Raw genomic sequence first — 13,216 nt, 5'->3', positions numbered from 1 at the left:
TTTTGAAAAAAACACATTTTGTTTTTTTGAATAAAAATAAATTTTTAAAAAAAGATGTATCTAAATAGATTTAAAATTAAATAAAAAATACTTTATTTTAAAAAAAAACTTTTTCACTCAACCAAAACCGATACTAATTACTAATTAGTAATTACCATCCAGGAATCCAACGTAAACCTAGTGCATTTGTTTCTGGAATACTTTTACGAAAAATCATACTAATCTTAAGTGCTACAACAACGTTTATGTAGTGTAATCTCAGTTAATTTAAGAGAAGTTATTTGGTAAATTTTTCTTTTTTTTTTTAACTGATCAGACTACACTACACAATTATTTCTCTAACTGATAATTTTACTTTCATTTTTCTTTTCTTCGTAATCAATCAATTTTTGAACTGTACTAGAAAAGCGTATAAACCAACAATCCCCATTAACAACACACTAACTCTACTTATCTCATGTAAAATTTAAAGTACAACTTCTAATGTTTAAGTTACCAAAAAGAACAAGTAGTAGTGTTGGAAAATAAGTAAATAATCTCCGGAAAAAAAAAATCTCGTCAATGTAGTTGTTCTCATGAAGACAAGAAAGTGCGAAGCTAATCTAATAATTTACATGGTTTCTATTAGGCAAATTGACAAAAATATTCCAGTGCGCAAGCCACTGATGTGTTCATAGTACAAATCAAGAGGGTCAGAACCTCAAAAGCAGAGGTTTCTCCTGAATTAATTTCCGAACATCTGACCCATCAGAGTGATCAACAAAACAGCCACTCAAACCCAAGAAAGTAAAGTTAGACCTCCAAAATACATGATTATAATTGGCAACAAAATCTACCCCTCTACTATACATTTCATCCACAATACTCTCCAGATTGAACTCAAGTTCTAATACAAGGATAAGAAAGCCATCTCTATACAACTCGAACCCATGTTCCACCGCACATTGGGCAGCCATACGCCCAGCGGCTGATCCACCAAATCTCCTTGTCATTGTTACTAGGAGGGCTAGGAGCTCCAGGGGAAGCAAATGCAGAGGTCTGACGCAGACATCTTATGCACTGCACCACACATGTAAACAAAATCATGCAATAGATATACAGAATACAATACAATAAGGAGATTAACCATTCATAATTTCTGAATATCTCCATCACTTGGGTACTGGCAATTTTTCTCCTATCTATTGGAAGGTATATATACAAAGGAACTTCAGAGACATAATTCTGAAAGTTAATTGGCCTGGTATTTATCATGTCAAGAGATGTTAAACATCCTTGTAGACCAAAACAATATATCCAGAGTTTTAAAAATTAAGGGCAAAAATGTCCTATGGTTTCTAGTTTCTGCAGGGTAACTGAACGATTTCTAGCTCAAGCTGAAATGACCTTGTTTCAGAATCTATACTAGCATTTCACATTTAGAGAATTTACAAAATAGATCTCTGCATTCACATGAAAAATTGATGATACAACAAATATTTTGGAATTCCTGAGTTGTAGAGTTAATAATTATTGGTAAAACTCAATTGAGAAATAAATCATTCTTCTTTTCTAACCTTGAACCAGATTCCTTCGAGGCCAGCCTTCCACGTTGTAGTAACAACATCTCGTCGAGATCCCATTATGCCAAGATAAGCTCCCAAGCCCACAGAAGTGTTCAACCCGAAAGCAGCATCTCTTTCGGACATCCTGCGCTTCCTTGGCCATAACTGCTGGGCTCCGTAGTATACATCACATTGTTCCGATGAACTGAAATCAAGTGGGTCACAAGTAACTAGTTTCGGTGCTTCGTTTCCAAAATCCACGTCCTCTGATTCAGATGAAGGTACACCAAACATATTCCGCCTGTGCCACTCTTCTGCTGGAGGGTGAAGTTCTAGTTCACGAAGTAGAAGACCAGCAGCATCGGCACCTCTGGGACGAGGCATATTCTGCATATAACATTTTAGGCAGGGTCATTCACAGAAGATGTTATCCGACAAAATAAATCATGAGACACCAAAACAGAGGAAGTACAGGGCCAACAAAAGCAACTACACAGACATTGAAAGCTTAAAATTTAAAACATAAATATGATCTAATAAACCGCATCATATCATTTAAGTCAGAGTAAGTATTTTCCGTTGAAGGGAATCTTCATACAAAGGAAGATAATGGCCACACTTTCGAGCGCCACTCATTAACTTTAATATCATCAATGCAAATCATTAATTAAGCAGCATGACAAACTTGAACCAATATCATGAAATACTAATTACCATCAGTTTAATTGTCTCCCAGGAAATACTAAATTTCAAAGAATAGGAAGAGCACAAGGTTACCTGCATATGTGGGCCAAGAGATGCTTCCACAACCTCTGGCAGTACAGTGTAGTTCCCATCAATATAATGCAGCCGAACCTGAATGTTGCTGCTCCCCACCTGGGAAACTGGTAAAGGGTGTTGCAGCCCAGCTGTCCGGCGACATAGATCCATTAGTATCATAAAAAGCACCTTGACCTGTATCATTAGTACAAGAACTAAGAAACAGTCTATTTTACAATCTCCTGGGGAAAAGAAACTCCCACACAAAATGTTGAAAACAATTAACATCACAATCACAAAAAATAGAGTCACCAAGATAAACTGAAACACTATCATTTTATACCTCTTCAAATGTATAGCCTTGGCCAGCATTCCCAGTTCCTACTCTTGAACGCCCAGGAGCTGTTTCTTCACCTGCTTTTATCCCAGGCACAATCTGACCACCCCGACCTGTCGGACCATCATCTGACTTAACTACAGCTGAAACTGGTTTTGTAGTCTCCTCTGTCTTGCCAGTAGCAGAAGCATTTGGTTGAGGCTTTTGTACAGTGGTATCAGTGGTTCTATTTGCAACCCCCATATAGCGAGGGAGTTGTGTTCGCCGAAAGAAAAAGCAGAATAGCAACAGTTGGCATAATCTGTGAAGGAAATGACAGTCCCCAATAAGTCTAACTGCTGGTGTTCCAGGGAATGTTCCTGTGTTAATGCTGATAGGCATAAATGGCGAAGGACCACTGATGGGAGGAGGAGTTGGATTGGACACTGCTTCAGTTGGATTACTCATCTTAGCGATGGCCCCTTGAACCCAACTTTGCAGCTGTGTGCTCCCCATGGAACTGGTGGTCCCATTTTGACCTCCTGAAAAGTATTGTCACCATTTTAGTTTGAATTGTAAAATACACAGTAAAGCAGTGCTGGTGGTAACGATAAAACAGCAATTCAAGATGAGATGGTTATTTGCATTAGAAGAAAAGCACCAAATTTGCATTTCTACAGTAGATTCAAAATGATACCAGACCAAACTAGAGTTTCAAAAATATTTTAATTCAGGGACCTGAAAATAGAATGGATTAGTGGACCACAATGAACATGTTTTCAATACTATAGGAAACCAACAATTTTTAAACTATAAGGACTTATGGAAGACCTTCTCAACTACAAAATATCACACTGACCTTGACTTGTTGCAGGAGTTGCAGAACTTTGGGTAGGACTGGTAACCACGTTGCGGTTGCTTCCAGTGCTTGCAGTTGCAGCATGAGATGCTAGTGTACGACAGAAACTTGCATAACGACGCAATCGTGTAATAAAATGGGAAGCCAGATCAAGAACTGCATCGACATAAGCCTGCAGAAATTGAAACGAGCAGAAAATTTATTAATTGCAAGAGTGAACAAAGCAATGATGACTGATGAGAGTGGAAAGAATCAAGCAGTGAACCAGAAAATTGCATTTTAGATATTCTAGTTAAACAAAATAAAGCAAGCAAAGTTTCCAAATAGTAAAGAAAGCAGACCTGAATAGTAGGAATTAACGCAGGTTCTATAGCCATTGATTCAGGATCAATGTTTGATAGCGTTTCACCAGATGCATGCCATGCCTCAGGCACTAAAGATGAAGAATTTACCAAAGCAGACTCAATTCCTTTTCCAAGCATATCCAACAATAATCTAGCTTGCATATCCAGAACCATTGCCCTGACCTCTTGGGCATTTGATCCTTCCAGTAGCCTACACTTTATCCTGTCTAGACTCTGCAATTATAAATAGAACCAAGTTCATTTAGCATTGAAGGTAGTTAAACAGAAATGGGTGCAAGTTCGTTGAAAAGTGCACTGTAGCAGATTTTTTGTTCAGATTGAAACCAACAGAGGGACAAGCAAAATTTTAAATGATTCAAAACCAGAGTGTATTGTTTTATATGACTAGTTTTTTATATAACCATCTGCTGCTCACAATAATGATGAAATTCACGAACAAATTATATAAACTATGCATGCCAATAACAGGATGCTGAAATGGTGAAAGTGCAATAGTAACATACTGGACCATACTGCTGCCTGTGCTGAGCAGAAGGAAGAGAATGGAAATCCGCATCCAAAACTGCAATAACGCTGTTAAGTGAAACTGAAACGAAGAATCCCCCACACAAAAAAAGAACTTGTCAGTATACACAACACTAACAAAACAGCATATTATGCAGACGGCAGAGATTTACTATGGAAGTGAAAATAAATACTCTTTTCTCTCTTTAACTAGCACAACTTGAAGCAGACAAAAATAACTAAGCACCTACTTACCAATACCATCCTCAGCGGCACTCTGTGTACAGCCCACAGCATCCCACCAATCAACGCCAACCATAAGGCTCCACCAAAACCTGTAGGTGAAACATAAGTTAGCATAGACGTGCAAATCATTGATGAAAGAAAAATCAGAACTTCCTTTATATGACAGCAGAAAAGAAAGGGTAGAATTTATAAATTTACAATTAGTAAATAGTGAAGACGCTTACTAAAAGGGATTTTCGAAATCACCTTTCAGCAATTGCACGCTCCCAAGTTGATGAATTGGCCTTGGCTTGACTAACAGGAATAGCAGGAGGAAGAACCCGAACTATTCTCAATACTGTACGGTCCTTGCCAGTGTCATGCCAAACAGAAGCTGAACAACAGCTAGTTGAAGAAAATGCAGGAGCAGCAATTGCAGATCCAACATTAATCTGATAGTTGTCCACAGGTGCAAAATTTGGACCAGAAAAGACATGGACGCCACCCCGAAGAAAAGCAATGGCAATTTCACCACCATGAGCAGAGTAAACAACTCGGGCAAGTGTCCTAACATCACTTGGTAGATCGAATGGATCAAAATTGACCATTTTTGATTTATCAGAACCAGAGTCAAATGTCTTTTGCACATCAGAAGCCACTCCAATTGAAGATGCCTGATGATTCTTGAAATCATTTGTTGGTGCTATGCTAAGGTCCACTTTGGACTGCCAGACAGTTTGCATAGGGGGTTGTCCACCCATACTAGACGTAGGGTTCCCAAATATAGGATGCAGAACAACATGTTGTAAAGATGACTCCCAGCGTTGCACTCTCCACCCTGTAATTGATGGGCCCTCATCTGGATCATATGGCGACATGTACTGTCCTGTGCGAGTAAATCAATTATTCGTCAATGTGTTGGTTCAACTACCAGTGCAAAGGAATGAAACCTATCATAAAATTCAGATAAATATGCATCACAGCATAGCTATCACAGAATAGAGGTATATATAGATACTTCTGGATTATCCACACACAATAATATTAGCTTTACCTAGGAATGAATAGTGCGAGACTGGTACCACTGTGTCAAAGGGGAAGGGGACTTGGTACACCTTCTATCTGTTCCACTAGAAAGTAATTTGACATTCAAATTTATCTTCTTGTTATCTTCAAATTATTTTGTTTCATAACAGCTTAATTGATTTTTCAGCAGACAAAAGATGGGATTGAACACAACACAAGGGTTACTTTATATGTTTAACTAATAAACACCAGATTCCAAGCAAATTAGCACAAATCAGCTGTAATCTTTTAGCACGTTACTAATAAAGACTTGTGGTGTGTCATTTTCAGATGTAAGCACACCATAGCATAGAACAATCTGAAACTTGCTTTCAGGTGAAAAATAAAACAGAATCAGCTTCATACCCTCAACAATCACAACGGCTATGACAGAACCACCACATGTAGGATCAAAAGCCACTGCTGTTACACCAGAACCCCATGTAGTGGTGGCTGCAGACTGAGCTGCAGCTTCGGGACTCACATATGCTGAAAAATTTGAAACTGGTGAACAGTATAGGGGTACAGCATCACCAAGGTTTTGTTCTGTCTGTTTTCTCCCTTGCTTTGCTTCAGATAATAGATAATCTTGCCAACTAAATAAATATCCAGCTAAAGGAGCAAAACCAGCCCAATTGGGTGGGCTAAGAGGTGGAACACCACAAGTAGTACTTGTTTTTGGAGTTACTTGGAAACCATTTCCAGGCCCAGGAGTGACTTCCCAAACAACAATGGTGGATGGATTAACAATTGGTACACCTGCTACATGCATGGCACCACTGTCTGTTATGATAGCATCACCAGCCATAATGCCACTGGGCCCACAACCCAAGAGTCCTTTACTAGTGCAAAACCACTTAGGTGTTGCACCATTCTGACTAGGAGGCCACTGGGCCCAATGAAGCTGAACTGAGCCTGATGAGAACACAGAACAGACACAGAGAAAATTGGGCCATCTAGCTGAAATGAGAACAACTGCATGCATTAGATATAGGAGAATAATACTGCCTTATAACATAAAGCTGACTACACAAATAACGAGTTGCCAACAAATATGCGACTAAATGGAGAAAAGAAATTTCACTCATCATCATCATGGCATTAGCCATCATAACTATCATTATCACCATACAAAATTTGTGATAGTACCAGATCATCACCCAATCCCTGAATAGACTATAACAAGTAAATGTAACTAAATTGACTCAGGTGGTTAAACATTGGTGGAATAACAATATTGGAGCTTCAATCCTCCACCATGCCACAACTCTCCTCCACTGTTAGGCATGGCACCTAAAATGTAACTTTAAGATAATTTAAAAGATATAAACTTGAGAAGCTAGAATTCACACTTTAAAATAAAATAGGTTAAACCATCAAACTGAAGAGTGACTTGTGGCAAAAGTTCTAAAGCTTGGAGGAATTGTTGTGGGGACATTCTGTACTCCTTGAAGTTAACTGCCCCATCCCCAATGTACTCAAAAAGAAAAAAGAATGAAAACAAGATAGGTGACCTGAAGTTTGAGATTGCTGTGAAAGAAACTTCTCCTCAAATGTTGACTTTGAAGTGGCAGGAGCACTAGACTTGGATGAAAGCCACCTATACTGATTTTTGCAAATTGCACAGATTAGAAAAGAAGTAACTGATGATAGTTGTGCTCAATTCAAACCACTCTAGATTAGCAACTACTCAATTTTTAAATATGGTACAAAAAGAAATCACTCAAGATCGGTAAAAAGATCTGCACACAATTTTTTGTTTTTCTATTTTTATAAAAAATATCATCAGATATATGCGATAGTCATTTAATCAAGAAATAGAAACTCTGCAGAAGTAAAGACAGACAGAATGAACAATATAACTAAAGAAACAACTCAAAATATGAGACAATCTTACGGGAAATTGATACGGAAACTCGTCAAGAGCATCCTTACATACTATGCATGGGATCAACAGTAATACAGCATGGAAGAAATGAATTATTAATCACACATGAAGAACATACCAGAAGAGAAGGTATAGTAATAAGAGAAACCAAACTACATTACCTTTGTCAATTTAAAGGGTAAACAACAAAGAAAGGCACAAAAATTCTAATTGGTGAATAATTTATTCTAACAATCTCTCAACTGATACTTAAGATCATTTTGCAAAATAAAATAACGAATTCGTTATAGAATTTGAAACTATGACCTATCCTACAGAATAATGGACACTGAGGACAGAGTGAAAATAACCTAGGTTCAAGGGTAAAGTCATATTCATACACATGGCAAATTAGAATACATTATCATTTATCAAAAGAAATTTACAGAGAGTTTGAATACAACATTTTCAGAAGACTAGTTAAACGCACATACCGGAGACACCCCAGATAGCCACTTTGTAACAACTGCAATATCTTGCCGCCATTCATGCTCACGCAGCCAACAGCTAGTATCACGTACAAGATTAGGTGGCCCCTAAATGGACATACTATCAGAGAAACAAATTTATAACACAAGCAAATATGTATAAAAGACAAGTCAGGAAAAGTTTAAGGTGCACAAACAATCAACCAACTAATAGCTACAAGTGCTAAATCAATTACATTAGCTATTTTGTGAAGCTAAGTGCCTAAGCCACATAATGCATAGCTAGGTCTCCCTTTCATAACGGAATTTGACTAGAAATTATGAAGTCTAAGTAAATTTGGTAACATTCATATTGCATGCAAATAGAAAACTCTGTAGTTATCTCTTACAACTGGAAAACCAATGACAAATTACTCGTATTTATGATAAACAGAAAAGATGCACTTAATATTTGATAGGAGCTTCCTTCAGAGCTTTTCTTTTTTCTTGCTTTTTCTCCCCCCCCCCCAAAAAAAAAAAAAAACAAAACAAAACAAAAGGGGAAAAGAAAAGAAAGAAGACAATAGAGTATCTGTAGGAATGATAAGGATAGTTCTTACTTACTTGAGAAGGTTGAGTCCAAATAGTCACCCTCCCATGGAAATTTGCAATCAGTAATGCACGCGGACAAGAGGTCGGGGACCATTCTATAAACTGGACAGAATCACGAGGAGAATCTGCAGATGAAACATAACCAATGACATGTCCAAAAGAACAACTAAGTTTGATTTGAGAAAAAATTTCAAGTAGTTCTTGTTTTAACAGCAATTATAGAAATATTATAGTTTTCATTACATTTCATATTTGCACCATTTTTGTAACAGAAGCTTGAAATCCAGAACCAGAACTGAACAAAAACAATGTACCACTTCTGTATTGAAATCAAGAAAACAGAATATTTTTTAAACCAAACATGCCATTAAGTATTTCCGGTAACAGGAGGCAATGACATCATTGCATCAAAACCTTGTCCGTAGGTAAGCTATTTAATTCTAAGTTATCTCAAATGGTTTTGCCAAAAGAGTTCCTAGACTCAAATTCTTAATTTCTTATAATGTTATCAATATACATGCTGCAATGTCATAAATATTCAGTGTAACCCTTGACACAACGTTGAGGTTGCTGCCTTGTGACTATGTCTGCAGAAGTCCTCATCATGAGACAGCCTCTATGTTCATACTATGAACATGTGTACATCTGAACTCCTTCCCATCTACCCCTGGCCACCCTCCCCCTCCCATTCAGAACTCAGTATAACGAATGCCCCTAGCACCGAGCTGACTTTTTTTGTTCCACGTTAATCAGCTATAATAATGATAAAAGAACATAACAAAAAGTTGTCATCTGATACAGGCCCTAACAAATCTAATCGCAATCTACATAGCTAGTTGGCAATACATGCAGCTAAAAAAATATAACTTTCAAGATAATAGAAACTGAGCAATGACATCAAGATACCTGCTATGACATTGAACACTGCACACTCAGTCGGCCTCTCTGGGATTACAATGTGTATTGGAATCCAAAACGGTGGATTTGCAGTTGAACTAAAAAAATGATAAGTAAGAAAAATACAAATAAGCACTAAAAATTACAAATTGTCAACAAAAGCAAACACTTGCGCGTCAGTACACCAGTGTAATAAAAACTGGAATCAACATATGATTGAGAAGGGTAAGATAGCATGTTTTAAAGAATTATATATTTTAAAAATGTAAGGTTTGAACAAATTTTACAGGTTCTTAAGTTTTCCTCCAATTAGTATTTGTGTACAGAGTCATTCTTGCTCTTAAATGAAAAATCTAGCACGTGGTCTATGAATTCCTCCAATTAAAATGGACAATAATGAAACACACACACACAGACACAAACCTTGGGATTCTTGCACACGTTTCAGCTGCACAAGCTATTGCATTGAGTTTTCCACACCAAGAAACAGCACTGCAAGAAAAAATAGATCATAAACAAATTGATTGTACCGAAATCAATATTGACTTTGAGACCACTATCAACCATCTAAATTTAGTAAATTAGTTCGCTAACTAAACGCCCCCTGGATGATGTCATTAGCTTGTAACGAGCATAAATTAAGAAAAGCTGTGCCACATGATGAATTCCAAGCTGACCCTAACTAGTCCAAGAATCTTATATATCGAAAACACTACTTTACCAAACATTGTCATCAAGTGGAACTGGAGAAGGTGACAATTGTACCATCTAGAATCAATGAAGTTGCAAATTCAGGAACCCCAATAGAGAAAGAAAGAAAACTAAACAAAAAACCTTCAAGATTCCCAATAAATTGTGTTGCCCAAGAAAAGCGCAACAGACCTGAAATTGCGACATAGTTCAGGGACACTCATCTTGTGGAGTAAATTCGACTTGGTTTGCTTCAGCGTGATGCAGAAAACGGTGGCGGGACCAACCGGTTCTTCGTCTATTGGATGGTCCACGGCCATGGGAGCCTTGTCCTCAGGTGGCGCCACCTCTTGATCTTCACCACTGACAGTGATCGATTCAGACTTTTCGGAACCCTTTGAAACCGGTTCTTGAGACTGAGCCACGGGCTCGCCCTCTGGGTCGTTAGTCCCAGCAACTTGATTCATATCCAAAAAGCCCTAATTTTTATAATGCCCAATGGGGAAAGGGAAAGGGGTTAGTGGTAGAAAGTTGCAATTGAAGGCGACAGGTACACTGTTGAAAATCTAGTTAGAGAGAGAAAGAAATAGAGTGTGTGTAGTGGGGTTAGTGTGTTTGTGCTTGAAAGTGTTGAGTGCAAGAGATTTGGGGTTTTTTTTATTATAATTGGTTAATTAAAAAAGGGAGATTCTGAAGTTAGGGTTTTTGTGTTGTGCAATACTGCAATGTGTAGGGTAGGTTTGAATTTGATGGATCAGGAATTGATTGTTTTATTGGAGAGATGGCGTCAATTGTTTTATTGATCGTTTATTGGCTGAGGTTTGTGTTATTGACTTATGGTACAGAATGAGTGGGGGATGTGTGATTGTAAAGTTGCTGCTGCCAATGCAAGAAATCTCCAAAGAGACAAAGGCAAAGTGCACAGTGTTTGTCAAAGATTTCTTTTCAAACAAGAAAAAAAAAAACTATATTATCATTTTTTATTCTTTATTTTGTGAATAAAAAGATCAAAACACGAATAAAAAATTTAAAACTATATTGAAGTATTAGTTAAGATTTAAGTTGAAGAGCTTATTTGGTCACACCCAAATTGTATGAATAAACAGTTTGACTAAACATCTAAGTATTTTTGTATGTAAGTCCAACTAAGCCGGTTCAGTATTAAAAAAACTCATTTTCATTATTGAAATGTGTGTTACACGCGCCGAAAATCACCCAAACGTTACTAATTCACTTCGCACTTGAATATGGAAAAATGTTCCTTCTTCCAACTCAAAACAGAAACTAACAAATTTTAAATTTCTCTCAAAATCTCTCGAAACTCGTTCGTATTCTCTGCGGAAACTATTACAAAATCGGATGGAGCGTTTAAATTCATCAACAAAAAACACACAAAAACAAGAACAAAAATTCTGCAAGGTACTGAGAAAATTATTGTTGCTATGTTCAGTTAATTTCTCGCAAATCTCGCGTTTCTTCTAGTTCGATTTAAGGTTTAGTGGATTGAGTTCGTTCATTTAGTATATCGAGTTTCTCTAATTTCATTTTTTCTTGTTTTCTCCGTAATTAGGGCATCGAATGAAACTGTTTTGTTAGTTTATTGGCTCTGATAAATGATTCGGTTTATCTCTTAGTTTAATTGAGTTCATTTGCATGCATAAATGAATTGAAATGTGCTTTCTTGTTTATTAAATATTTATGATGTTTTGTTCAAATCTGAACTAAATTCGATTCTTTTGTGAATTGAATTAGGTTCACTTGATACTACTAGGGGTGTTCATAAAAAAACCAAAATGTGGTTAACCGGTTAAAAAATCATAACCACATTTTGGTTAACCAGTTTAATAAAACAATTTTAAAAATCATATCCATATTTTTTAGAATTGGTTAACCAAAACCAAATTAAAAAAACCGGTTTTTAATCGGTTAACCAAAACCAAAACCTAATTTCAAAACCAAATTACATACTTTCTCTCTCTCTCCCTTCCTCTCCCCATTCCTCTCTCTTTCTCTCTCCCTCCCTTCTTTCTCTTTTTCTCTCTCTCTCTCTCCTCTTTCTCTCCCTTCCTCTCTCTCTCTCCCATCTCTCTCTCTCTCTTCTTTTCCCCCTATTTCTCTCCCTTCTCCCTCTCTCTCCCCCTTCCTTCCCCCTCTCTCTCTCTCCCTTCTCTCTCTCTCACTCATTTTCCTCTTTATTTCCTCTCCCATTCTCTCTCTCCTTTTCCTCTCTCTCCGCTTCTCTCTCTTTCTCTCTCTCTCTCCCTTCTCTCTCTCTCACTCATTTTCTTCTTTATTTCCTCTCCCATTCTCTCTCTCCTTTTCCTCTCTCTCCGCTTCTCTCTCTTTCTCCCCCTTCTTTCTCTCTCTCTCTCTCTCTCTCTCTCTCTCTCCCATATCTCTCTCTTTTCCTTTCTTCCTCTCTTTCTCTCTCTCCCATCTCCCTCCTCTCTCTCCCCTCCCCTCTCTCTACCTCATCTTTCTTTCTCTCTCCCTTGTCTCTCTATCCTTCTCTCCCTCTCTCTCCCCTTCTCTCTTTCTCTCTCTCCTTCTCTCCCTCTCTCTCTTTCTCTCATTCTCTCTCTATCTCTCTCTCTCCTTCTCCCCCTCCCTTCTCTCTCTTCCTCTCTAATCATATCTCCCATTTTTCTATCTCTCCTCCTCTCTCTCTCCCCCTCCTATCTCTCTCTCCTCTCATCTCCTTCTCTCTCTCCCATATCTCTCTCCTTTCTCCTCTCTTTTCCCTTTTCTCTCTCTTTCTCTCTCTCCCCTCTCATTCCTCTCTCTCTCTCCTTTTCCTTTTCTCTCTTTCTCTCTCTCTCACTCCTCTCTCTTTCCTTTTCTTCTTTCTCTCTCTCTCTCTCCCATTTTCTCTCTCTCCTCTTCTTCCTCTCTTCCTTTTCTCTCCTTCTCCTCTTTCTTTTCTTACTCTCTCTCTCTCTCAACTTTCTCTCAATCTCTATCCCTCTTCTATCTCTTTTCTCCTCTTCTCTCTAAAGCGAGAGAGAAGAGACAGAGGAGGAGAAGATAGAGGAGGAGAAAGAAAAAA

General features: G+C 37.7%; 1 protein-coding gene across 8 annotated transcripts; it reads right to left on the bottom strand.

Annotated features, from left to right (window-relative positions):
* Positions 577 to 10,984, bottom strand: LOC107630996 (mediator of RNA polymerase II transcription subunit 16). 8 transcript variants are annotated; one of them, XR_002359780.1, is made up of 16 exons: positions 10,363 to 10,984; positions 9,904 to 9,972; positions 9,490 to 9,578; positions 8,592 to 8,708; positions 7,999 to 8,113; positions 7,152 to 7,237; positions 6,004 to 6,597; positions 4,840 to 5,458; positions 4,603 to 4,682; positions 4,347 to 4,429; positions 3,820 to 4,056; positions 3,479 to 3,650; positions 2,647 to 3,161; positions 2,322 to 2,452; positions 1,557 to 1,931; positions 577 to 1,059 (listed from the first exon to the last, which is right to left on the bottom strand). XR_002359780.1 is itself a non-coding variant. In XM_021119461.1 (16 exons), the coding sequence occupies exons 1-16, from the start codon at positions 10,635 to 10,637 to the stop codon at positions 913 to 915; spliced, it is 3,750 nt and encodes a 1,249-aa protein (XP_020975120.1). In that variant the 5' UTR covers positions 10,638 to 10,977; the 3' UTR covers positions 577 to 912. The 8 variants fall into 8 exon arrangements, 7 of the variants coding, with proteins under 7 accessions (XP_020975120.1, XP_020975121.1, XP_016189784.1 ...); XM_021119461.1 differs by having other exon boundaries at positions 2,322 to 2,498; positions 10,363 to 10,977; XM_021119462.1 differs by having other exon boundaries at positions 2,322 to 2,498; positions 7,999 to 8,071; positions 10,363 to 10,976.

This window comes from Arachis ipaensis, chromosome B03, assembly GCF_000816755.2.
Source record: "Arachis ipaensis cultivar K30076 chromosome B03, Araip1.1, whole genome shotgun sequence".
Classification (NCBI taxonomy): Eukaryota; Viridiplantae; Streptophyta; class Magnoliopsida; order Fabales; family Fabaceae; genus Arachis; species Arachis ipaensis.
This window is presented reverse-complemented; position numbering and strand designations above follow the sequence as displayed.